The sequence below is a fragment of the Oxyura jamaicensis genome, chromosome 15 (genome assembly GCF_011077185.1).
Source record: "Oxyura jamaicensis isolate SHBP4307 breed ruddy duck chromosome 15, BPBGC_Ojam_1.0, whole genome shotgun sequence".
NCBI lineage: Eukaryota > Metazoa > Chordata > Aves > Anseriformes > Anatidae > Oxyura > Oxyura jamaicensis.
The window spans coordinates 10,070,262-10,098,222 of NC_048907.1; the positions used below are offsets into that span (position 1 = coordinate 10,070,262).

At 39.7% G+C, this 27,961-nt stretch overlaps 1 protein-coding gene across 1 annotated transcript in view; it reads right to left on the minus strand.

Moving 5' to 3' along the window:
- The window catches only part of PPIL2 (peptidylprolyl isomerase like 2), a 155,211-nt gene that overhangs the window by 8,648 nt on the left and 118,602 nt on the right, over positions 1-27,961 (minus strand). The window contains exons 15-18 of the mRNA XM_035340909.1: positions 18,188-18,277; positions 16,289-16,322; positions 7,496-7,613; positions 4,833-4,889 (exon numbers count right to left, since the gene is read on the minus strand). Coding sequence (XP_035196800.1) covers positions 4,833-4,889; positions 7,496-7,613; positions 16,289-16,322; positions 18,188-18,277 — 299 coding nt within the window. The remainder of the gene's footprint in view (positions 1-4,832; positions 4,890-7,495; positions 7,614-16,288; positions 16,323-18,187; positions 18,278-27,961) is intronic.

Sequence of the window (27,961 nt, forward strand, 5' to 3'; positions counted from 1 at the left end):
TCAGGGATCACACAACTGTCTTGACAAGTGGCGCCAGCCCTCGTGCAGCTTGGACAGCCCAGCCCTCGCGTGCTGCAGGCGGTCACACCACGGCTCCCTCCTGCTTTTACTTCCCCACCTCGCTCCTGGCTCCTGCCCTGCTGTCTGGGAGCAGCCTCTGCAGAGCACAATTAGGTCAGGCCCCCTGCATGGATTTGACAATGCAATCAGCTCTTCCTCCACTGTCACACACTTTCTCTGTTCCTCAGATGGACTAAAGCAGAAGAGCAACAAAAATGTGTTTCCTGGCTTAGAAGCCATTGGGGTTCACCGATTCAAATCATGCAGGGAATGTTAGAAATGGAAACAGACCCTGTGCATTATATCCATACCTGGGTAACTGAGTAATGCGCTGTAGCAGTTTTACCCAGCTCTCGCTTTAAAGGACAACAGTTGCTTTCATCGCTCCATACTGTAGGATCGCAGCAGGGAGCATTAAACAGGTTAAGGCATATTTCATGGAGTAATGCTAACCCAAGGGAAGAAATCTGTCCGCCACAAAAGTATCTGGCAAAGGGAGGAAGGAAGGAAAGGGAAGCCTAAGCTGAGTGAATGTCAGCTACTAACCAGTACCTCAAATTTGACTAAGCCTGAGGTTTCCCAAACCATCTTGTTCATATTTCCAGGAACACCAGAATGGAAGAATGAGCGGCAGAAATCTCAAGAGACCATTAAAAGATCTCTGTAAGCAGATACATGCAGCCATGTATACAGGAAAAACTGTCTTCCAGATGCTCATCTCTGCTGAGGAGACTCCTCAGTCTCCACATCCTTTTCTCAGACCTTAACAAACACAGGTGGTACTCTGATAAACTTACAGAAACACTGCACAGATCATTTCCAGCTTTGTCAGTCTGACCATGACACTTCTCTTTCTGCTCCCTCTCTTGCCCTTCTTAATCACATTGCATACCTGCAGCCTGCCCTCGCTTTCAAGCCCGCCATGCCCTGCTTGTCCTAAATCTCACCCACAACTCAGAGCAAGCATTTCTCCCCTCCTAACGATCAGAACAGCTCGATCACATCCACTAGCATTCCAAACCTGGACTTTTTTTGTGGGTCCATTTAGCCTTGGAATGGACTCCCCCAAACAGTCCACAAAGCCATTTCATTTTCCCTGGGGCTTTCTTCTTCCTTGGTTTGAAAGAAAGTGCAAACTTTTGCTGAAAGGCAGCTGACGGGGTCACTGTTGTAACTGCCCTGCACCTCTAAGCACTCTCTTTTCTACTTACACAGTCAGCTCTCCAGCACAGAGATTGTATTTCTATTCCTACTTATAAAGGGCCAAATGGACTAGGTCTCTGAGCCACTGGAGTTATGAGCCATTGCAGTAAGAGAAAATAAAATAACACAGATGGGATGTGCTTGCATCTAAATTTCATTAAGCATTCCAGACAAGAACGTAAGCCTATACTGGTGTTTTGGCAGTAATGTCCTTGTAGCTCATGCAGCTCACGGAACAGTTGAATTCCCAATTGTGGCATGGGTAAGGGGGAGCCCCCTCACACAGCAGCACAGAGCAGCAGCAGACAGGATCTTCCCCTTGCAGCAGTCACCTGAAAATGTTTATCACCTGCTTTACCCAGAGCTAACTCCAGTCTGTTGGTTTACATTATTTGAGTTTCTAAATTAACCCCCTTACCAGCCAGCTAGAAGCAAACAAAAGCCACCAGTTAGTTTTCAAGTTAATTACAGCATTCTTTAAGTCAGGAGAAATGGTAATTACTAGAAATGATAATTACTAAGTTAATCTAGGCAGCTCTGCGGGAGCAGGAAATCCACGCAGCCTGCAACGCACCTCCCAAGGAAGGCTTTCTTCTCTCGCTCTCTGCCTTTGTTTTTGCTCCCCATCCATGCCAAATTACCTCCTTTCATTTCAGTAACATCTGTCCTCATTACTGCCATGGTGGGCAGAACAACCATGGCAAGATGCTCTCCCTATCCTCCAGCTCTAGCATTCTCCCAAGACTTGGAGATCCCCGTGCACAAAGCCAGACACGTGCCACCACACAGAACCCCAGTGCCTGCAGCTGGCATGTTTCTCAAACACACTTAACAGCCAAACACACAACTCTTAATAGTTGCTAATATGCAAAAACTGTGCTTCGAACCAGTGGGGGCATGAACAAAATGCAGCTCTCAAGAGAAGGAACCTGTCAATGTTCCATCCCACACAGGACCGCAAAAAAAAGGGTGGGGAATGGCTGTGCTTTTCCTGTTCTCAGAGGCACAAAACGCCTGCTGAAAAGTTCTATACAACTTACAAACAGGTCAAATTCTGCTCTCAAAGATATATATATGACACTCATTAACATGAACCAGAGATGCATAGAGATAGTTGAGGACACAATTGAGCTCAGAGTATTTAGGTTTTTATATTAATTGAAATAAATAACACTGAAATCTATGCAAAAGTCACAGAAGGCCAGTAAACATCCAGTTGAGCCAACCCAATTTAACATCGATGGAAACAAAGAAATTTGATTTCATGAGTTCATTCTATTCTTAACCGTAGATATTGTATCTAGATATGCTTTCCAGATATTATTGTCCTTTAGAGTCCAAGATCAGATACAGTCACCAAATCCTGGAAACACCCAGGATCTAAAATAGCAGGAGTTTCACTAGAGAGAGAATGTCTTGAATCTTTTGGCTTTTATGGCTTTTAAAAACAAATACAGATAAGAATAGCTGAAGGAGTCTGATTACAGAATACAGATCTAAAGAGCTACATACATCAGGCCTTTGTATTAAATTTGTAGGCAAAACCAATTATTCAAGTATTCAATTTGTAGATATGTATGGGGAGAATGGAATGCATCTATCCCGGCATCTCTGACATTCTTTGAATTAATTGTCCTCTACATTGTGCAAGAGAGTCCAGAGTAAAATTCACCTGCCCGGTATTCAGATGAAGATGCCACTCAGTTGGTATGCAAGCAGCCAAACACGACTCTAAATCAACATTTTATTGTAAAGGTTATTCTTAGCTGAAATACAGAGGAAATTTGCCATGCTCTGAAAGCAGCATTACTTCCTTACTCTGGCAACCAAATTCAGATTTCTATAGCAGCAAGCACAGATAGCAATGAAGAGAGTCTTTGCTATATATTTGCCCAGTTACCCATACTGAAGTAATTCCTCTCTAATGTACAATGTACAGCATGAAACATTTTAAGCTATTTTGCTCACAAGGTACTCAAGATGTTATGCTTGCTGCAAAGGCTTCTTGGAGCACGTTCCCTGCACTGCAGTAAGCTCAGCCACTCTCCAAATTCTTTTGGGGTGAATTATGGTAAAACTGGAGCACACAGAGAGAGCACAGTAAAGACACCGGAGGACTACACAGTATGCTTATGGAAGTCGGGTTACTTCTTCAATCCAAAATTGAAGAACAGTCAAATTTTCAGCTGAGCTGTCCTAACCCAAATACTGCCTGATAAGGTGGCAAGCTCAGGTTAACAGCAAGACCATAAAAGATTTAATGGGATTTTTGCAAGGAGGACTCACATTGTAGCTTAAGTGAAATAGTCTTAAGATACAGGTAATGTAATTCCTCCACAAATATACTTGCTCTCAGCTTTCAGTATTAGGAATTTGCTTTATTTATCTGTTTTTACCAAATGACAAAAAAAAATTAATTTTCCTAGGATATACCTGAAAAAGGATAAAGTAATATATTTCAAAGGGTGCAATTACTGCAGAATCAGTATCAGAACTAATGGTACTAATATAATTGTTTAAACCGAAGCCAGTTTCTGTCTCAAGGACTTGCAGGCAAGGATGGATTAAATATATCACTTTCATTATACAGTAATAATGTATAATATCCAAAGTAATCAACGCATGTATTTATTTTCAATTGCTGCCTTTCAAACAGAGAAAACTAGGAAAAGAATAAAACCCAAATCTTCATTTTTAAAAAGACTAAAATTCTCAGGAACTACCAGTGAAGCAGGCTAGGAAAATGCCCCTTTCTGCCTTTTGCAGCAAGGCATTTGTTAGAATAGCTGTGTGTGACCTAGTATATACCATGTATCTGTACCAAAGGAAGCAAGGAACAAACAAGTACAATTATCTCTCTACAATATAAATATTTTGTAATACATTCTGTAATAAATACCTTCATCTTTATCATGTGATGGCTTGACTGGAAAAGACATCTTCAGAAAGAATGAAGCTCCTCCCTTGCTGTCTTGCATTGGCAATATCTTATATGTGTATACATGTACATAAACACGCACGGACATAGATTTTATATCAATAATAATTGTCAGAAATAAAGGAAGAATAGAATGAAAAAGAATAAAAAGAGTCAGAAGATGTAACGTATGCAGAAGCACTATGTTCTATACCATGATGAAGAGCAGCCCTGTCATGACTAATTTGCTGGTTGACAGCTCCTAAGAGGATGAAAGCAATGCTGAAGAGGTAATCTCTTGTGTCCCGGCAATTAGCGTGCACAAATACTAACACGGTTGGTTACCGGATGATGATTACTTTGTTCCTGACTCCCTGGACAACCACCCAACAAAGGGAAATAAGGCAATATGGAGAGTTAAAGAACAAAACTAAAACCAAAAACCAAAACAACCCCCCCAAAAAAACACAGCAGAATCTGATGACTGGCACTGAAGAGATGTTGACCATCTACTCATTACTAAGAGAACTGGATTATGAGCTAGGACGTTGCTCCAGCTCCATTTCAAAAATCAGCAGCTTCTTCTCTCTAGATTTTAGACACACTGGAGAGTACATGTGCTATACTGCTTCTCACAATATGTTTCACATACCTTCCAAACACTGTATGCTTCTTGTCCAGATATGCACAAGAGCGGAATGTGATAAAGCTGGAAGGAATAAAGACAGAAGGGTTAGCATATTATCTCATTGAAACTCAGCAATAGCAAGCTATGCTTAAAACCAGAAAATGTATGTAACAGCCCTCTGCAAAGGGACAGGTTTCTCTCTTTTCTGGAGTCCAGCTGGCCAAACACCCTTTAACTTCTCTGTTTTGTGGGTTTTGTCTTGGATTTGTGGAGTTTGGACTTCTCATTTTTATGCCTTACTAACATCCCCAAACAGTACTCCAAACATGGTGGCTTGCACCATGTCCAAAAATAATCAGAGCATCTGCCTCCTTGGCCAGGCAGGCTTTGGAAAGCTCACTGCAGGACAGTGATACATGGTTCTTGCTTGAGGAGGACATTTCTTGTGCATGACTGGGAGCTTGTATACTGCAAATGCAGTTATACAACACAACAACCCTCTGGCAGTGTAAACTTTTATCTTTTTGGATATCTACTATTTGCATTTATTATCTTTTTTCCATTAAATTGAACCATCTATGATCCATCTCTCCTCTAGACAGAGGAAATTTCTGTTTTGGTACAAACATGGCAACACTTGAAAGTGTCAGAAGCAATGAAAACCTGTGCAACTTGGATTTTTAGTTATGTGTGTGTGTGTTATTTTTAAACTTAAACACAGAAACTGAAATAAAAAATCCAAAGTAATCTTTACTACTAAAGCTTTTCTCTAAAGCTTAATGCTTCTTTGGAAGACCGGGACTAGAAGCCTATGAGACAGAGGTTTCCACTCTGTGGTCTACAGACCACGACGGCCCACGTTGGCTGGACACGCAGTACTGGCTCTCCTCCCTGTCTCCATCTGTTACACTAGAGACGGCTAAAAATATATAAACATTCCAAAAGCACTTTTCCATATAAGCCACTGCCTCAGGAAGTTATATGATTGCAAATAGGAGGGGCTGCAATCTACTAGGCAATCTATTAAAACGTAGCTTGCCCTAGGAAAGCTTTGAGACGCTGTAAATGCACACTCCCACACAGGGCATACATTACAACTTAGCCTTGTGCATGGGTTCTTTGCACCACTTTATTCTTAGATATCCAAATATGCAGATTATCAGGTGGTCACTTAAGATAGCATATAGTAATAGATATAGACAGGAACTCAAAAAAAATTCTGAGCAGAGGCAAATATTCTGAGAAAGCTCCTCAACCATCACCGCAGTCAAAAGAAAATTAAGGACAATGGAATAAATATAACTCAGGGTCATCCAGGGAGAGAAGTCCTGAGCATTACTTGAGCATCTCTTTACACAGGGAAGCCAGCTCACTCAGCACTGCAGTGACCACCACCTATGGGGAGAGCACCAGTTCTTAATGTCCCAACAGTTGCCCAAAGTCTCTAAACACTGCCTAGGAAGTTTTAAAAATACGGGCAGCTGGAGTCTCTCAAGGACTTCACGTATAAAGGAATTTCATATTTCATTTGCAAATTTTAGGGAAGCATTTTCAGCAGCAGATGATGTGACTCAATATGGCACATCACTCATGAACTGTCTGTGACTTGTTTCTTGAATTCCTCCCCCACCCCCCTTTTTTTAAAGCCTCTACTCTTCCTTAATTTAGCACCTGAGTGCTGGCAGTAACATTCAAACCCAAAATAAGCTCTACGGCAACTCAATCCTGCACACTGCCCGACACGTGCTTAGCCTTAAGCACGTGAGTAAGCCTATTAAGCACCCCAAGACAAGCACTTGTGTTTAATTAAATTTAACCACACTATTTGATAGCTTATCAGCCATAATAATACAAAGCATCACGAAGACCAACACCAAGAATCCCCTCCCTTGCTACCCAGTCCCAACACACAGCATTGTACACACACACACAGTCTTCTGGGGTTTCCAATAAAGGTACAACTTTTTTCTTCACAGTACCTAGCGAACAGCCAAGACATAGTTGGCTCAAAGTGACACAGAGCATTTTCAGAAGTCTGCTGGCAAACATCCGTATTTGTTAGACATAAAGTAGGTCATTACAACTTTGATATTTTAAATTTAATCTGTTGTTCTTTCTCCTTCCTCACATCATTCATTTTTTTCCACATTTTAGTCCTTATTCTGCTTTGCACACTGAAAACCAAGTAATTTTCTATCTCAGATTTTGCACTCTGTCATGCTTGTATTCTATACGTTTGTAGAAATCAGAACTGTTCTTATATATTTAAAAGCAGGCTACTAAAAAGAAGCAATGTTTCTAAGGAGTATGGTATGTATTTTATTTCATTAAGTCCTCAATAAAAGTTCAATATAGGACTAAATTTAAACAGAGTGGAGAGGTACAATGATTTCACAGGGATAAGAGTGGGGTTACATGAGAAAAAATGGAAACTACAAACCATAAAATAGAAAAGATAAATTAACGATATAATAAACCTACGAGTCTTCTCGACATGCCTCGTGGTGCTCTTAGATTGGGTAACAGCAGCTGTAGCAACCCTGATTTCAATATGCAGCACTTGACAGAATATTTCACTTGACTGAGCTTTAAAGAGTAGCTCATAAAATGTCATTTATTTTCTTAACGGAGCAAGACACAATGTCTAGAGGGAAACAATAAAATACAAAGAGCAAGCGACTACTTACAACTGTGATTTGTTTGTGTTAGGTCCTGAATTGGCCATACTAAGAACACCACGTCCTGTATGGGACAAGTTGGGCTTGAATTCATCTTTAAAAGGTTTTCCCCAGTAAGATTCTCCACCTGAAAGAAGAAAAGATGATAGAAATGATTGCTTTCATTAGTTTCCCACTGCATTCTATAGCAGACACTGACATCAAATTCAAGGTTTCTGGGACTTCTGATTGCTACATATATAACGTATTCTTACCTCATCCCTACCACTAGGCTTGTATCTGAGCATGCCCTTGAAATCAGATGTTTGTAACCGTCAATACAATTCTGTGCCCCCACACTACTATCAACTGCAACAGATGAGACTGTTTATCAACAGCATTATATATCGTGTGCCAAAGAACTGTCAAGGATTTAATTTTTTACTGCTGGTCCACCACAATTTTTCTTTTTTGAGACATTAAATCTTTAAAAGTGGCTTCCTGACAAAACACAGAACAAAGAATTACTAGTTTAATTGCACTCTGGATACAGCATTGCTTCCAAAAATAAAATATCAAGGAGATGAAATATGTTCACAGAATCCACAAAGAATAGGGACTATAAGCTCAAAACCTTATTCCTGGCCAACCAATGAAGAATGACAACATATATTCCTCCAAAGTGAAAAAACAAAGCTTAGCTATTTTGGACTAGACATCTGGATGATGTAAACACTTAAATACAATGAAGTCAAAAGGATGATAAAACTTTACACCAGTCACAGACCCAGCTCTCCAAGACTGACTTCTTTTCTGTCTGTGGATAGAAGGAGGGTCTGTGAGACCTCTCTTCCTGGCTGTCATTTTTACATTATTTATGACAGATCTGACATTTTCATTTGCACTTTCCTCCAGGATCATTCTTAATAAGAAAAATGAAGGCTGAAATGAGTCATAGTTTTACAGTCAAATCCATAATCTTGTTTGACAAACCATGAAAAATATTTCACCTTAGGATAGTATTAAAAATAAAACAAACAAAACTATCCAGACAGGAAGCACGACTGGTCCATCTGCAGAACTGGCTGGAGAATCCTCTAGAGTAACTGTATCACTTGCAAAGCAGGAGGTCAGTAAAGGATCTGCAGTGCTCACCAGCTATTTGCATATGTAATACAGAAAAGCAATTTGATGATATAGCTGCACAGGCAAGCTGCAAATAAAGCTGAGAAGAGTAAAACTGGCTCCTGCTGAAAACTGTATGCAGAAAATCACAAGTGTGCGTCAAATGAGAAAAGAGTTTCAGAGAATAGCATGAAAACAAAGAATTGCAGGTGGACAGTTGCAAGTGCGAGAGGAACTAAGTAAGCGAGAAATTTTGGAAGAAACTGACCCACTTACAAACCCAATTAATCATGTTCAAAAGACTTATTAATAAAGTTGCATGTTGCCTGCTCTGCAACTTGACAAGAGGCAGCAAAAGGAGACAAACCCTGTAGGGGTTTTCTGTAATCAGGAGTAAAGGAGGAGTGATTACTTCAGCAAATCTTTGGCTATTAAATATTTTAAGATCAGCTAAATCACATCAGCTTGATTCTGTATGACAACCTCTTCCACTAGTGGGTGAAAGGGATATGGTACAGCTGCAGTCTGCTCCATTGCCTTGAATACAAATCCAAATACCAGCTACTCTAGCCAAATCCAAAGTCTTCAACCTATTACAAAATGTCTTACCAGAAGCCAAAAATTTTATTTGCTAATGAATCTCCTTGTGTGTTCCTGTTTGCTCTGAGAGGTTTCCTTGTGTAGCGCCTGTTACCTGCCTTGTTCAGAAAAGCCACGTTTTGGTAGGCTGTAAATAAACAAGTCGGGATCGGAATGTAGTGGGGCTCCAGGTGCTGCCTGAAACCAGAAACACACCTGCAGAGCCTGCAGGCCCCCGTCAGCAGCACCACGCTCTGTGTGCTATTTCTCTCTCCCTGGTCGCCTTTCACAATTTCGGCCTTCCCTTTCGAGGCAGTTGGACATGGACTGGAAGACGTACTCCCTTCCCACCCTCGTTGCTTTGGGCCCTGCACTCCTCTCCTCCACCCCAGACAGAGCTCATGCACCTCAGTAACCAGCTGCAGTCACATTTCCCTTTGAGAAATATGTAATATTGCTTCAAAGATCTTTTGGAGGAACTCCTCGTTATTTGCAAAGCAGATGCACTCACTATCAGTCCTAACCCAGAGGACTGTTTGTTGCCTAGAAATTTTCAGATAACACGCAAACATAAGCACGGCCAATTGAGATGGTACGCAGCAGCAAGTGGCCAAACCTTTTGCAGGCTTTCAGCAGATGCTCGAATTACAGACTTGTCAAGCTGTTCAAAGAGGGTGGACTCACCCCTGCAGCCTTTGCTGTAAGAAAAATAATTCAAAAGACAAGAGAAAAACAGCGAGTGACAGACTCTGGCACAACAAGCAACCAGACCCGAGCACTTGCAATCAGGAGCAATGAGCCATGATCTTTAGGCTTTGGAAGTGATATTTTAGTATGATTTTGCTTCAGCTCATACACTGAGGGTCAGAATTAATCTCGTGTATATGATGGCTAACTTTGGTTCACTCCAGTACTCTTGGAAGTAAGTGCTAACATTTTAGTAGGTAGTTACAGCATTAGATCCAGTCCCTCCCTCCCTGTCTGCCATACAGCTGTTTCCAAGGCTAATTCTGTCTGCCCGAGAGCTGCAGGCAAAAGCAGAGAATGGCCTGTGCAGCATCTGCCCGAAAGGCCAGACGTCCTGGAAAGGACATAGCTGAAGTGCCTGCGGAGGCCTGGCAGCATGGGCTGGCGAGGCGAGGTGGAGACACAGCACCGACAGGGAGCCAGCAATACAGGGAAGATTTTCATTTATTTATTTTTAAAGAACGACAACAAAAAAGTGTTCCCTTTAAATTAAAAATAGCCAGAACGTGCTGTTTGTCAAACTCCTGCTAACCTCTGGAATCATTCCAAGCTTCAAGTATCTGCTTGAAGCTGACCCAGACACAGCAAGCTAGAAGATGGCGAGTTAAAAGCATATATATTTTTAATTACTGAACACCAGAATCGCTTTCTCTCTGAAGCTTAAGTACAAATTCCTCGTTAGTCTGCTGGCATGGCAGCACAGTGCCTAATGCTCAGCCACTGGGGTCTGGAACAGGAACTTTAGACTCCTGCATTTTGCTTTCTACCGAAGAGCTCAGTGTAAACTTGAGAAAACAGCTCCCAGGCTCCAAGCTTACTACTAATAATTATGAGGCACTCTGAAGTATCTAACAGCTTTTACTGCATTTATTCTCAATGCTGTTGGGAGGTGTGGAAGTGCCATCTTCCTCTCTGCCTGAATGCAGAGTGGATGCAGGCAGACACGAGAGGTGGTGGAATGACCGCACTGTCTAGCCTGAGCCCTCTCATGTTACATTCCCTGCGTATTCTGTACAGAGAGGAGGCTCCTCCTTTATTCCCCAAATCTTCCTCTGAGAGAGAGCACGGATCACCACTGACTATATATGGAGTCACGATGATGCAAAAAACTCACCCTGAAGCTGACTTACCAGCTTGTGGAAAAAGCCTCTGGAAAACAAAAATAGTGTCTGGGTGTTTGATTCTCAGCGGCACCACTGCCTGTCACTCACCTTCCTCTCGGTTTACTCCCAGATAAGATTATTTTCTGTCACAGTGGAACTGTGTGCCCACTGGACCTGAAACATTTTTGAGATGCTATTACAAGAAGTGCTGTTAAATATTCTGGGGGCTTCTTTACTAAAATCAAAGGGACTTTGCATGGGAGCAGACACATACCATACAGGTTCTGCTTGCTGGACTGGGGCTGGGAGTGCAGAATGGATGAGGATTGATAACTCTGTCCATGTGGGTCCCTTGTTTGCATAAAGCTGGAAGTGGATTTGGGATTAGCTACCGCAACAGACCACCCTTCTTCTAACAGCAGCGTGTATCCTGCACTGTGATTGCATGCTGAAGCATGATTCAGCCTCATATCTGCAACTCGTGCTGATAGTGAAAAGGTGAATAGATACCAACTGACACCTGAAGCAATCACACATTAGCAACTATGAAAAAAACCCACACACTTTCAGATTGCATTTTGAACTAAAAACAGGTTTGGTAGTCTTTCTTCCTTCTAAAGGCTTTTTTTCCCCAATAAGTATTTTTTTCGGTGAATTTACAGAAGTTGTACAACTTTCTTGCAAAGAGCCGAGATGCGCCTAAAGCTTCAGAAATGTAACATTCCAAAAGCCAGGTGTGGGCTGGGAATAATCATTCATGACAGTTGTGATTTTAAATAAATCCTTCCTTTTTCTGGCATAAAAATTGCTAAGCAGTGGTAAGGAAGTGGGAGGGCTCTGATTCACAAAAATGATGGCTTACTTTCTGTAATTTTCTTCTTGTCATTTGGAACAACGAGGTACATAATAACATCTGACACTTCTATAGAGCTTTCCAAGTGAGATTCTTGAATCATTTTGCAAATATGAAAGCCTTAGCTCATCCAGTAAGTACTTCGCTCCTTTCAGATAAGAGGACACAGCACTTTTAACCCACATATCAGAGGCTGGATTTTCCGAGGGGCTGCAATCTGAAAGGAGTATATTGCTGGATAAAAAGGTCTTGCTCTTGCCCTTTTGCCAAACTTCAATCCCGCAAGAAAAGAGGTTCTAAAACTGGCCGCATTTTAGGAGCTTTCCTTGCTAGGAAATCTCATTGCGGAACTGACCAAGTTTGTCCACAGTGCTGTCTCTGTGCTACTGAAGGTTTAGAGGAGGGGGGAAAGAAAGTGCTTTGCTTTACACCAACCGAAATGGAATGTCCACCTACCCATGGTGCTTTACCTTGGACTTTTACAGATATTAGATGCCTCCTTTGTGCCTTCTTGCATTCAAAAACAGACAGAAGCACACTCAAACCAATTTATTATTCCAACACGATGCAAGCAACAGTAGCAGAAAATGCCTGTGCTGCTTTAAAAATGTAATGCCCTGCATATAGTTTTCCTTTTTTCATACAAAGGGTTCAGGATATTAAACCTGTTTTTCCTACATGCAAATTTTCTTCTATTATTTGGAACACTGAAAATACAGAGCAGCTGTTCCACTTGCACTACCATGAGCTAGACAGAATTACTCACCATGTTCAACCACTTAGTTGTTATGAACAGCAGGAAAAGAGATACATCACAAATGTAAAATTCATTTTCAAATAATTAATCATTACGAAGAATGACCATGACTCAGCTTATTGCTCTGAATACTGCCTCTATGGGTGGTTATTTTGTTAAAGAAACGAAATAAGCTGCTGCAGCACAATAAGATTTCTCCCAGTAGTCTTATGAAACACAAAGTTGATGGCTGTAGAAAATTAGTTGGGCCCTCTAAATTGGTATCAGACCTACAGGACAATATATCTAACTGCTTTGGCAATGCAGTTCTGCCAGCTAAGCTAAGCTAAAACTCTACTTCCTCACTCTTTTCCTAGCATGGTATCTCAATTTTTATATGCCTTAATCCACATTTCCACCTTCCTCCCATCCCAAGGTTAGCTACTGAGTACCAGTAGCCAGCTGTCCTTCACACGCCAGCTAGGTCTTAGTTACTTTTATGACAGTTTAACAAGAGACTGAAGAAGGACACATCACACTGCTGCATTAAAAAAAAATAATAATAATTAAAATAATAAGGTTCAGTGCTGCTTACAAACAGAACTGTTCAGCTGGAGGAGCTGTGGAAGTGGACAGTCAGTGACACCCCTACCAGCTGGGCATTTAACGTTTGTGAAATGCTTCCAAATCTAGGTGAGCTGAGCACACAGTTGCTGTCTGTGTACATATGACATGTAACCTTCAGTCATGTTGTACTGATTGTGCTCAAACCCACCCCGAAGCTGAGCAGTCCTGGGCTTAGTAATGGAGTGGGTGATCATCTGAGCGTTGGGGTGTTGCAACCATAAACCTGACACCTGTTGCTGAACATGGGATGACTGTCAGATGACTGAAACCAAATGGTGGGGTGTTTTTTGAGTAAGTCTGTTCTGGCTCATGAGCTGATGACAAGGGCTAAGTAAGTAAACATAACAAAACAAAAATATATCCAGGCTTAATGCACTTTTCAGGTATTCAGTGTAGAGAAAGTGTTTTGTTTTTAAATAGTAAATTTCAGTTAAAGCAGAAAGAAACAAAGGACATCCCTTTTGTCCTAAGTCTATAAAAGAATCTATATAAGGCTCCAACAGAAACATTTCTGGCAGTTTAAAGAAGTTTAAAGGGTAACCCTGAATAGTCTTCACTAATACCAGTTGAAACATCTGAGAAGCCCTGTTCTAGTCATATACTTCCCATGTTATTACAGAAGTCAAACTGTTTACTCTCCCAATAAGCCTCTAAAGACCATTAAATCTCTATGGACTTTTCAGCTTTCAAAAATTCATCTTTTCACTGAGAAGTGGTGAGTCAAGGAAACACTAAAATTGCTTCTAGCTACCAGGTGAAATCAAAACAGGAATTTATATTACAAATAAAATGTGAGACTCAAATGAAAAAGGTACAAATCACTGAAACCCAATGCTTTACTCCAAAACTTTCCTGATATAAGTTCTTGTGATCGCATTAACATTACACAAACTAATGGACCAAAAGTTTTGCATCTTGGGAGCCTGGGAGAGCATCGCTGTGTTTGCCATGTTTCTACACTGCTGCCTAGCCACACTTTCCTCCAGCTGCACTGTGGAGAGAATGAGAAGCCAGAAGGGCTTTGGTAGTTTGAAATACACGTGAAATTTCTGCCTTTTACAGAACTCTAAGAAGAGCTACAGAGTAAAGCACATTCTTAAACTTATGGGAAATCTACCTGATCTCGTTGATCAGAGGTGCCACAAAGCTAAATGAAATGTAAAACTACATCACACAACTGGAGATGTTACAATTAGATCCCAGCACCAAATACTGGCTAAATGATGCAAACACAATCTCTGTGAAATTATGCTGGCTGGTAGATGCCTCACAGCCAAGTGTGCAGGATCTGTCAGGTAATCAGGAGCACGGACTACTTGCACTCTGTGAACTCTCTAAGCTTCATTTAGTAAGTATTAAACACACAGGCATGGGAGTTCAAGAGAAGTCCAGTTGCTTACCAAACTGTCATTTGCAATATTTTTCTTGGGATACTATTATTAGCTCATTAGATAAGTGATTATTTTAAACTCAGCTATGTTCAAAACATTAGAACCATTTGGTGACCAGAATCTCTGAAAATCTGCAAGTGCCATACTTATTTGAGTGTAAACTGTCCATTTTATTAGAACCTTAACAGCCCTCACAATTGTCTGCAAGATACCTTGTCTACAATATATTCATATTTAATTAAGAACGACAAGGAGGAAAACAAGATGGAAAAGACTAGACATCATTATGCTATTTTTTTAAAATAAAAGAATATACATAGGAGGTTTTTCTCCAACGGTCTTATTTGCATTTTACTTCCTACTTCCTCTGTCAGTAGAGTCTTGACCTTCAATATAGCTCCACTGCCAGTTCTCTGCCAACTGCTAATTGTGCTGTCTTACACTACTTTTACCATTTGCATTTACAGAGACAAGAATGACACCAGCAAGTTCATTTTCATTTCACAGTGAGATCTGAACTCCACCCTACAAAAGTCTGAAAGTTGTCTGAGTCAACCCATTAAGTTTCTCCAGTCTCCTGACACCTCTTTCTCATTTTAACAGACATTCCTTATTATGTCTTTTGGGATTTGAACCAAAACTTTCATTCTAACAAAGTAAAATCATATTTAACAGTCCACACATATACAGTAACAAGTCTTGTTAACAGGCTTTTGCCATCAAAATCAGAACATTTAGAGTATGCAACTGCTGAGGAACATGCAGAAGAAAAGGTGTTGGGTAACTCACACTAACATTATTTACAAAGTAAACAGTGTTAAAGTATTTAACAATTACAAAGGCATCTTTTTTGGATGGTCTGTGAGCACACAGAGAATACAGTGCTTGTGTATACAAGTGACGCATGTATGAACTGGAATAAAAATGCACAGAATTCCACAAGACCAGACAAAGAGCTGTGGAGGCTGGTGACACCTACAAGTGGGTAGATAAAAGGTACAAGTGGATAATGAGCAAATTTGCAGCACCAACTACGAATATTACATGACATATCAAATGTGGTAGGAAACGCTCTGAGGATCCTTCAGCTGCTGTGCCTCCTGACCATTTCTGATATGACTGTTTTGCATATCTCCAACACTTAGGGAGAAAGAACAGGAAGAAGAATTTAGTAACAGTGATACCTAAACACTAAAAAAAAAGAGAAGATTGGGCTTTACAAGACAACTAGCTGGGAGAACAGATGGTATCTGGCCATTCCCCAATTCAGAGGCAGGTCTCAAGTATTTCATTAACTCTGAATTTGAAAGTAACTTTGCATGAATGCATTTCTTCCTTTGTTCTTTGCCCTGGAATGCCAGCTGTAAAATCATTTTAATTTTCCTTTATTTATATTCTGGAAGAAAAAGGAAGCAAAGACCCAACAAGAATTCTACAAGGAAGAGTGCCCAGGTATTACAGTTCAAGTATATGGGATGAAATTTTAAGCACAGTAAAGATGGTCATAAAAAATAAAACTAATAAAACCTGTACTTTAAAGCAGAAATACCCATGAAGTACCACAGATCATCATTTAGAGAATTTTAATCTACAAGGTATCTGGAAACCAATTTAACAACACCGCACATGAAAACAGTTTACATAATGATAACTCAATCTTACCTGTTCCTGTTCCAGTCGGATCACCTCCTTGGATCTGCAGAATTAAAATAAAATCAATAGGTTACACACACATCTGTGTGAAAGACATTAAATACAAGCCACAGAAGCCAATTCTACTCATTTTTCTTCCTTCTATACTATGTGATGTTGACACGTTAGCAACAAGGAATCTATTACTACCTATTTGGAGTTTCTTTTATCAGCTGGCTGTCATCTCCTGCATTACTTATCCAAGAGCAAAATGACAGTTTTGTAAAAATAATAGGCCTCTAGGGGGTAAATAAGAAAATAAAGAGACTCAAATGGGTTAACCAGATCAGCCTTTCTATTATGTGTTAGTGTGAAACCTGCTTTTTAATTGATGATGCATTGCTTTTGGAACAGAAAAGGCTTTATATTTTGCTACCAATCCTCCACATGATGTGAAGGCAAAATGAGGGGATGTAGAATATGCTCTGTATTTGAATCCATGTTTCACAGTATCCTTCTCACTGTCTGCAGTGGGAAAAATCCCCATGTGAAACCAATCTTTTAGCATCAAAATTAATCACTTTATATATATGCAGGGTCTACAGAAATAATATTCCATAGCCCAACGACAGTAGAGGGAGCGTGACATGACTAGCTACACAGTAATAGCACACAAGCACAATTTTAATGGTGAGTTAAACTATGAACTGAGATATATAGTGCTGCCAGAAGAAAAAAGCTTTTTTTTTTTTAGGATGGCAGGATGGAATGTAACATTCAGTGATGTCCTCTGAAAGACGTGCACTGCCTTCAGGATCAGGTTGCTAATTCTTTTGAAAGGAACTTACAGTACAGCTACAATATCCTAAGCTGCCTGGACAGTACCTATGTAAATAAAGGTCATATTTCTAGGCCTTCTGATGGACTGCAGTAGCAAAAAGATATCTCAAGGACTCATAACATCTGGCAAGTCTTGATATAAAACAAAAAATGCGTTAGAAAATCTATTAACTAGGCTGGTACATAGCCAAATCTAAGCTTCCATCCTGAGAATTAAACCTTGAATTCAAAACACTTTTTCAGACTATCATGTTATTAGATACATCTCTCCCAGAAAGAGGTAAGGAAAGTAAACCATTGCTTAAAGATCATATCTTGATATCTTTATAACAGCTTGGTGTATGCTCAAGCATACAGTAGTATGTAAATACTTGCATACTCAAAGTTAAGCATATGATTAAAATGACCATCCAGTTTGAATCCAAACTGCTTGTCATTGTAAGAAAGAGCTTCACTTATATGAGGACATCTCTTGCTTCTTTCTACCAGCTGTGCTCAATAGCATACGAAGGCCAGTGGTTTACAACTATATATGGAGCTCTCTAATACAAGTTGAAAGCTTAGGTCTTTGACTACTAAAGTCAGCTTTCTGTTTCAGTAAGTGCTCTTTAACTCCTTCACATCCTGGAGCACTCTCAGGAAAAGATGATGGGACAGTATCCAAGCACCACAACCTGAAACAAAAATTCAGCTGCTTTCTGACGTTTCATCTGAATATGATTTCAACAGGCCATACAATTATATATGCAAATTAGCATCTCCCCTCCCTCCCCCCCCCTTCTGTTCATTAACCACCCACCCACAGCTTGGGGAGGCTGACTGCCTCCTTGCCAAAGCAATGAATTCCAAAGGCTTTGTCTGGAATGCCAGTGAAAACACTACTAAATGCAGTGATACTCTGTGACACTATTAGTCAGAGACAGCAGTTAGTAAGACCAGTAAAGTACAAATTTAGTAAATTAGGACAATCCTAGTTCTGAAGGTCTTTTTAACGTACTCCTATTGTGAGTTGTCATGCATGGAAGAAGCTAAATAAGTATTTTGTGGACATCATGTATGTGCATTATATAGGATTTGCTCAATACTCACAACAAAATTACGAATTGATCTGTGAAAAATTGTTCCATCATAATAGTTCTTCTTGCACAGCTTGATAAAGTTTTCACATGTTCGGGGTGTCTGAAAGACAAACAGAACTTTTAATTAAGCAATACCTTTAGACAATCAAATTGGTCATCACACTGTCTACAAGAGTTACTTTTCAATCATTCACGACTCTTGAAGAGGAATGAACCTCTGTCTACAGAAAAATAAAAAATACTTGCTTTTTTAAAGTATACTGTAGAGACACATGCTATGTTAAATAAATTAAGCTCAGACCTTCCAGTTAACACAAAGAAGTGTTGAACACCAACTCAGACAATGTGAACTCCGGGTACATAAATTGATAGTGAAAGCAGGTAAGCTTTCAAATAACTTAGTTTCAATAGTGTACCATAATCCTCTTCCAAATGGGCACTGAAGAAAGTTTGTTTCCTAGAGGAAGAAAGAATCTGACTTCTCTGCTTTATTACTGCAAAGTGAGCACGTTGAAGCTAACTTGAAGAGAAGCATTTGATCCCCTTCACCACTTGGAACTGAAAACAGGACTGACCCCAGAAGTCACTGTTTTGACAACTGGCCCAGCACACAGGAAAATAAATAATAGTAAAAAAAAAAGACAGCTTGTTTTCAAAACTGAAAAAAAAAGAAAAAGAAAAAGAAAAAAAAAGATGTTGAATACATTGCCATTTCTAATTTACTTTTACAGTGTAAACTAAAGCTATTTATTCAAATTTATGAGCTAGGGCATTCAAATGCTACCTTTTCAAAACCTTTACCTAGTTGTCTTCCCATAGTAGTTGTACAGATACTCTTCTCTACAATATTAAAATACCTTCACACGTACAAATAACGTACAAAATACATGCACAGAAACAGTTTTCTGTACTTGGACATGTTTTCCAGCTCCACTATGGAGTATGTGCATAAATCTGTTCCAGCTTTACCAAAAAATCTCCGAACAACTACCTAATCTGAGTTGTTACAGACTTTGAAAATGCACTTCTTGTTGTATGCACTCGCAAGCAAAGCCCCAGCATGAGTCATGACGTCTGTAAACAAATACATACAAGACTCCAAGCGTTTTTCTGAAAGAGACTGATTCATTTTGAATTGATAAGAGACTATTCTTGGTTGTACCACTAGTCTGGGAGCTGCAGAAAGAGAGTGAGACTGAGACTTGCAATTTGAAGTGGCTTAAAAACAAACAACCAAAAAAATAATGCCAACAGATATATTTTTTAAAATAAGGCAAGCCCAATTACAATAACTTAAAGAGAGAAATATTTAAAAAACAAACAAACAAACAAACACAAAACAGACCCATACAATTATTCATACTGAACTATCTGGAAGTTCAGTTTTCCTAGTAATTTCTCATCTGAAACATAATCATTCTCACCACTGTTTAACACTGAAATGTCCCTTAATTATCCAAACAAACTTTACCCTCCTACATGGCATTTGAAATTATTTTATAATAATTCCTTCCTAATTACTCTACAAAGATATAGATGACAGTTGTCAGCTACCATAACTGGGTAAATAAACAAGTTCTAATGCAATCTTACACCAACTATAATCTCAGATTTCCTATATACTTCATCTCTCAGTTATAACGGTAATGGTTTATGGTAGAATACACTAATACACTAAGACGTGTATTTTGGTAGCATCCCGAGGGCAATGTGTAAGTAGATATATTCCATAAAAACTGTTTCAAGCAATAGGAGAATTTCCTATTGTTTCAATGTTTATATTGCAAATTTTGAAACTTTTATTTGAACTGGACACATATCCATGAAAATAATCTTTGTACGTAACCCTTCAGGTAAAATTAAATCCCTGAAGAATCATTTGTCAGTGTATGTTTCCCTTATAAGACCACATTGTAACAACCTTGATCCTACAGTAGTGCTATTAGTTAGCACTCATGGAAAATGTCAGTAAGGATAAAAATAAGATTAAAAATTTTATTTATGAATCAGAAATGGAATCAGCAGCTTTTAGCCTAAGGCACTTTATCTCTTGAGAGCCAAACAGTCTTTGCAGAGAGAGACATAGCTAATAAGTTCTCTGGGGGGAATACAGCAACCTGTAATTAATTTTTTAAGAAAAATGAAATCAGGCAAAAGACTAAGTCCCTTAGGGATATATACCGAACTGTTTTAAACTTGCATAAAGTTGATAACCCAATACAGTTTTCCTATTTATTTTCAATACTTGATTTGTAAAATATACATCAAAAAAATTGGCCTTAGTAATGTGTTTTTCCATGCAGGACCTGTGCTGACCCCTCTTTCTAAATTGTTTTCTAGTTATTATATCTTTTCCCAGAAACAGGCTTTTCAAGTGCAACTGCAGAAATATTTTGTGTACATGCAATAATCATTTCGCTGCAAGGTTTTCTTTAAATAATTGCCACCAAATTGGTTCCCATGGTCACCTCATGCATCATACAGATACATTTGGCAGGTAGACAGTTCCTTAGCAACATTACCATTACCTTTTGTGGTGCTTTTTAGTAGAGACACAAATAAAAAGGTTTGGACTCAATTGGTAATAAACCCCAGTTTCAGTCATGCAGTTGATCTAGAATATCTGGCTCAGATTATCTGGTTTATTCAAAGCAGTTAATGTTCTTGCCAAATCTCACACTGCCAAGCACATTTCAAGGACTGTTTTAAGCAGCATCCTGCCCAAAGCAGAAGGGCTCGAGGTTCCTGGGGAAGGTGTAGAACGAAGTTGTGTTCTGCACTGACCACGTAAACAGAACCGTCTTTGAAGTCTTTGTTCCAACTACAAAGGCCGATGAGAAACATAAGTAAACAAACCTGACTTTGTTACACGAGTGTAAGATCTTGCGGAAGATGTCAGACTCACAGTCTTGGAATGCAAACCCGTCTACTTTTTCAGAAACTTCCTCCTACCACTTGCCTCACACCGTTTCTGAAGGTGGAAGGGATGGTCAAGACACCTAGAAATGTGCTAAGTGCAGCAGACAACGCCACTTTTTTGTTGGCTCATTACTGACAATGGACTCCAGGCTCTCCTTTTACTTCTGGCTGTTCTTGTCTCAACAGCAACAGTTAGCTTCTTCTTCTATTCTTTTTACATTGATCAGGAAATTACGTACATTATTTTATTCTCCTATGACTTGGACATACATGTAAGACAGCCAGGGCAAAAACGCCACCTTATTTTGTAATCTTGTTGATTCAAAAGCCAGTAACAGAAAGAAAGGTTAGATTGTAAATCTACTGCAATAGTTTCTCGGAAGGCTGCAGTGATAGTCCCAAGACAGTCCCAAGAAGGCAAACAAAAAAATTGTGGAAAGCTGAAGAACATGGCAGGACAGCCCTGAGAAATCTTCATTTTCTTTGGTCAAGATAGGACGACAAAAGTAAACATGCCTCTGCATGATGTCCTTCAACTTAAAAGACAATTCTACTCTCTCCAAGTGACAAACATTAAGAAAAAAATATTTTTATCATGTTCCCACCTCACTCCCCATTTATTTTGAAGATGCCATATAACTGTACTTCAATTGTTGAAAACTCATGCCCAAGCCAAGCACTAAAATTTTAATAAACCCTTCGAGACAGGAACGCAGAAGAATGTTTATCCCACAAGAAGGCCCAAATGCCATGCCTGGCTCACGGACGGGTATATAATGGGGGTAACAACCCAATGGTTTTCTAATAATGTTTAGATCTCCCTTTAACTAACACACTTATTGGGTAACTTGACATGGAAACATCAGCACTCTACGAGTCACTAAAGCTAGACAAATTTCAGAATTAAAAAGACTGCTACTCAGAGTGACCATGCAAACATAATAGTGACAAGAGACAGACTGTGAAATCATGGAAAAGGGGAAAATCCTGAAAAAGGTATATAAAATTTAAAAAAGAAACTTGTCCTTTGCTATAAAGTTCTAGAAAAAAAAAAAATATTGTTCTTGAGTAGTAACCAAGCCAATATTAGTTTCCTTTGTGCCAGCAAGTGTTGTTACAAACCAGGCAAAATTCACCTCTCCTGCTGCAACCCAGGACCACAGGGGTAAGACTAACCAAGCCAGGTCACTATCTGATTCTCACTTTGCATCCCTCCTTTCTCATGTGTTAAAATGGGTCGTTGCATTTGCAAAAATTGGCTTAACTCAGAATTTGTATTGGACAGATGAAGAGCCAGCCAGAAGTAGACTAAAAACCTGTGGCACCCCTGTTGCCAAGGTACAGGTGATAGGAAAAAAGAGGAGCTTCTGAGTTGTTGCTATGACTGCAAGGAAGAAGGCTTTGCCATGTGACGAGTTAATCATTTCAAAATGCTTCATCCCTTGAGGATCTGCATGAACCTTAAAGAGAAATTTCACACTAAGCATTCAGAAGCTGTCATTTGCACATCTGTATAATTTCCTTGTGCTAATTCCACTTCCCTTTTATTTCTTTTTGTCTCTCTAAATTGGATGAACTGTTGTAGTTGCACTATAACACAGAGCCTTGTCCATTAACCCTATGCTTCAAAGCAGAAATAATCTGCAATAATGAAAAGCTGATTCCTCATGAATTGAAATTACATTCTACAGCCTTCATCTTATCACACAAATGCCAGAATCCTGCTATTAAGAGGCATGAACTAGTGATGGAAATTTTTAAGGCTTCAAATTAAGCTTACTTTATTTTTTTCCTTACATAGATCTCCTTTGGCAGATTTTCTATTGCTTTAGTCCATTTACATACATGCTTTTTTAACCTTTTTTTTTTTTTTAAAAAAAAAAACAAACATCTAGAGCATTTTCACTCTTCATTGTAGCTCTTCTAGAATGAAAGTTTCTAATGCATGAGCCATAAAGAGTTGATATGGTAAGGCTTAAAGTCAGTTCTCCCCACCCCTTTCAATCTGCAATCCCCACAGCCTATCAGTCCCGGAGTAACAAACTCGCCCAAATAAAAGCTTGGCTTATTTAGGGCTTAGTCAGAGACAGTGTTACAACCGTAATAAAGCAGCAGTTTCAGGAATCACCATCTATCAGGTGCAAGCATCTGCAAGCATCATTCCTCCACTAAGTCATGGAAAAAAATTGGACATACAAATGGTTTTAGTGCATTTCAATACAAAACACTGTACCAGAAGACAGATTAGGCTACCTATCCTATTTCACTTTTAAATGAACTATGAGCACACTCAATTTGTCTCAGAGCAAGAGGGACAAGAAAATCCAAAACTCCACAGAGCCCACTGCAAAAGCTTGGGGAGAATTCCAGTGTGGGAACTCAAACATTTCTCCTGCAGCAGGATTCATGATTGTAGACCCTGATATTGCCCCCCGCCGATTCTACTTTTCTTTAAAACAGTTCCCCAGCACATGAGAGGGATTGATCTGGTGACAGGTTATGGTGACAAACAACTGCCTGCTGTGGTTCAAATCAAAGAAGATGCAGTTCATGTACGAGAGACCAGTCTTCTCAATCTGATCATACACTGAGCAAACACATTCAGATCAATTTGTGATCAGAAGAGCACAGATCTGATGAGATAGGAAAGATGAAAGCATCAGGGCACTGTGGGGTAAAACACTTGGCTAGACTCATTAAAAAAAACACTTGGCCAGACTCGTTAAAATTAAAACAAGAATCAAAACATGCAAACTGTGCCTCAGGTAAAAGATTGTTGACTTCATAGCAATCATTTGCCTATTTTGCTACCTCAAAGTTTTCTAAGAACAAACAGCAGAATTCTTGCATTCTCATTATATGGAAGCCTCTTATAATTTAATTAGCTATTTAGCAATCTAACAGATTGCGAAATTTCACTTTTCAGAAGCATTTTACAGTTCTGACATTAACGATACTACTGAAAACTTTTCCAAAGCCTAAGCAAGATGTTTAGCTTAGACAAGATGCCAATAAGAAAACGACATACTCCGTTCGCCCCTCTTCCCCCCCCCCCCTCCTTTTTTTGCAAGTAGGGACAATCAATCAGTTTAGCTGAAAACAATTCAAGTTAAACAGGGTACGTAATTCACTCGTCTAATTTATCAACGTTAACTGCTAGCTCTCCAGAGGCAGAGTTGTCATTCCTAGCTGCAGTCATTACTTTTCCTCTAACTTATTTATTGTAGTAGTAGAAAAGGAAACAATCCTCTCCCCCTCAAATTTGTAAGTCACAGGAGGGTTGAGGAGCTTGTCAGACAGTGCAGTGCAAGGCTGGGCACCAGCAAATACAACAGCATCACTAGGTACAGCTTAAATGAGGACCCAACTTTAATTGCTTGAGTAACCTCCAACAGCTGTAAAGTTTGGAGTATCACAGGTCCCACAGCAGCTCCCTGACATTTCTTCAGTCTGCAACTGGCACATAAATTCTGCATTTTAAGAAGATGCACCTCATAACCACTTCCACACTAGACAGCAAAGCTCTGGTAGCTGTCAGCCTGCCAAGGTCACCCTGCTCTCATCAGAAGAGCCAAGGTACAAACAAGAAACATGTCACAGGAAGATGAAGAGCAGCAGCTGTGTAACTCCAAACCGCCTACCTCATCCTCAGGTTTGGGATCACTAAGTGGCAGACGCAGCTGGTATGGGATTCCTGCATCGTCAAATGTCAAAAAGCAAAAGAGAATCCAATAACGATCGATTCCCTCTACCAGATCCAGCTTGCCATGGATACTGGGTCAGTAGAAAGGTCCAAATGTGCAAAACATATTCCCAGTTACCCAAAGGCAGAAGCTGCCAGGAAACCATGCAAAGAAAGCCAAGGGCAGCAAGCCCCACAGTGCAGAGACAGGTAGGTACACAGGGAGTTGGCTGAACGCCTTCCTCATTTCCACGTTGAACGGCCCACTGAGGCAACGAGGGCTCCTATTGCCCTTCACTGCTGCAAAACAGAGCCGAGGACAAGTGCAAGATGGTAGCATCCAGGTAAAGCATTTCCTGTCCATATCTCACAGGAAAATGTTTCTACTATTTCAAACATAGGTGTTATGTTCCTGATAAAAATAATTTAAATATGAGTTACCAGTCTCTTAAGAACAACCAAGAAAAAACCTGCTAATCAATACGGCTGCACAGGGCCATTCTACTCCCATCCACAAAGAGCAATAGATCTGTCTGCCATTGTAGCACTTGGAGGTAAAAACACACCAGGAAATAAAAACATCCTCTCTAACAAACATTTTTATCTGACTGTTCTCCTACTGGAAGAGGACAGTTTTGTTTTGTTTTTTTAGCTTCTGTTGACAAGAACTTTCAAAGCTGAAACTTGCAGCTCTTTCTACAATTACGTCTTTTGTTGAAAAAAAAAAAAAAAAGTGAAATAAGCTATTTACAACCATGCCAAAACCACCATACTTCATCCCCACGACCATATTACTGAGTGAACATGACACTGGTAAAACATCAGCCAGATATTTGCCAAAGACAGCTGGCAGAAATTGAGTTAGAATAGACATTTAAATTGGAGGGAAAATGAGAGATTCAGAAAGACTGGGGGACCTCGTCATGCAAGCAGGTCAAAGGATTTTTTAAGGAACTCACTTCTTTCCTACTGGAAATGGAAAAGAAGTTTACAGGCTTCTGATCTTTGGATCAGTCCCTTACACAAAAGGACAGATGATTTCAAAGAACAGGGGCTGGCTTACACATTTATAGATCAGAGGCATATTTAATAGGTCAGAGGGCCTCAGAAGATTAAAACATCACTGTCTGTAGAATAATGGCTTCTTCAGATAGTTATGCCAAGACATCATCATTAGGAAGAGTTTGCCAGGGCCTAAAACCTCAAAAAGCATTTGTGGAGTGCTGGATAGAGCTCTGAAATCCATCTCACATTCTTCTTTGTTATGCCAACTTGCCCTTAAAACTTAAAGTATTAAATCAGAGAGACACAAGGGAATTAACAAAAACTGCCATGGCAGTTAATGATTAGTATTCAATTACCTCTATCACATGTGTTTAGCCACCAGATCATCACTGCATCGTGATCATTTGTATGAGAACTTAAAATGGAGAAGGGAGATAGTACAACAAACAACCAAACAATACAACGAAAGTAAAAAAAAAAAAAAAAAAAAAAAGTACCAGCACTAAATAAGAAAGTCTCAAAGCAACCTACAAGCAAAGGCTTGTATTTTTATTCCCTTTCACAAGTGCAGAGGGCAGGATTCCGACACACTCTATCCATAGGTAGGGCTTCTGATTTGAACAGGCAGCCTCAGTTGTTTGTGTAGCTGCACTGCAGCAATCAGACATTGATGATACATATTGTTGTCTGGGAATTTGTTGCTCGTTGTGATGTGACAAATGGAATGTTACTGATATTTTTTAAAAAAGTAATCTGTACCCAAATTACCCACATGACGTAGGCACATCATACAGCACCGCAGTGGCAAAGGCACAGAATTCAGGCTGTTCCAGCTGCTAGATCTCCAATCTATCCATTACACCACACCGCTTTTCTACTTCCAAGTCAATTTGCCTTTTTCTGCCGGGTGAAGCCTCCACCCTGCCTTAGGAGGTTGCTTTACCATCTACAAGGTATAACTTCATCAATATAGTCACTAATAGAGCAGAATACACACAGATGATGTAGATGGCTGTTCCCAGAAGCATACCAATTAAAGCAGCTAAGAGAATTTGAGATTAGAAAAATCACCATAAATAAAATACAATAAATCCAGCCACATTCATTGCCTTTCATCAACTATTTCTTCGTCACTTATTTGTCTGGCAATGCATAAGACTAGAGCTGAAAGAAAAGCATGCTGGATGTGTTAAATCTTCTGTATTAGTCATAACTACTTCTGGCAAGTAGAATTTTGTAAATTTGTTTCCAATTAGTATATACAACAAATGTTGGTTATGCCCAGCTGAACTCAAGCTTCCTGGAAAATGTCCTAACAAATGGCCATCTGATTACGTCCCCACCAGGGGGAACATACTGTATCTGAACAAGAAGACTGGGAGAAAAACAAATGGTCATAAAGAACAACATGCACACCGCTGTGGTGCAAAGAGAAAAGAGAACAGTATTGTACCTTTGCTCATTTGAGGCAAAAACTCAAATGGATAGGAAAAAAAAAAAAGCTTATCTTCCAAAGTCTCTATTGCCTTTTTCTCAGGTCACTGACTTACACCACACATCATCTTTTTGGAACCTAACTGAAGTTTTCCAGTGCTTTGAACAAGTGATTTCAAACACAGAAAATACCTGGATTCCAGGCCTATCTCATGTTCTTTTTCTGTATCCTGTCACAAGCTAACTGATGACTTCAATCACACTGCAGCACTGATTTCCTACCCTGGATCAATACTAAATTTTTCTTGATTAGGCTTTCAGTACTAGGAAGAATCTCATCACTATCAATCTTATTGATTGGCACCTTAAAGTACTAGTGTACGAGGATCCCTCCATTTATTTTTAAACAAAGGTCTCCACATGGACATATAAACTGAACTCCAGACAATTCATACTGCCACGTCACTCACAAAAACAGGGAAAACTGCTTCTGCTCCAAAGGGAACTCAGAACAGAAGAACTGGGAACAGAGGGTAGGAATCCAAGGGGTGGAGTACTGAAGACAAAAATGATATTGGGCCGACTTCTGCAGCAGTGCAGACCACTGTGAGGAGAACTGCAAGAATATTTGGTTTAAATAGACAGCCCATAGCCATGAAAACACAGCTGAAGACTCCAAAGTAGACATCACTCTGTGACAGCAAGTATGTCACTTGCTGTTCTCTATTTCAGCAAATTTCACCT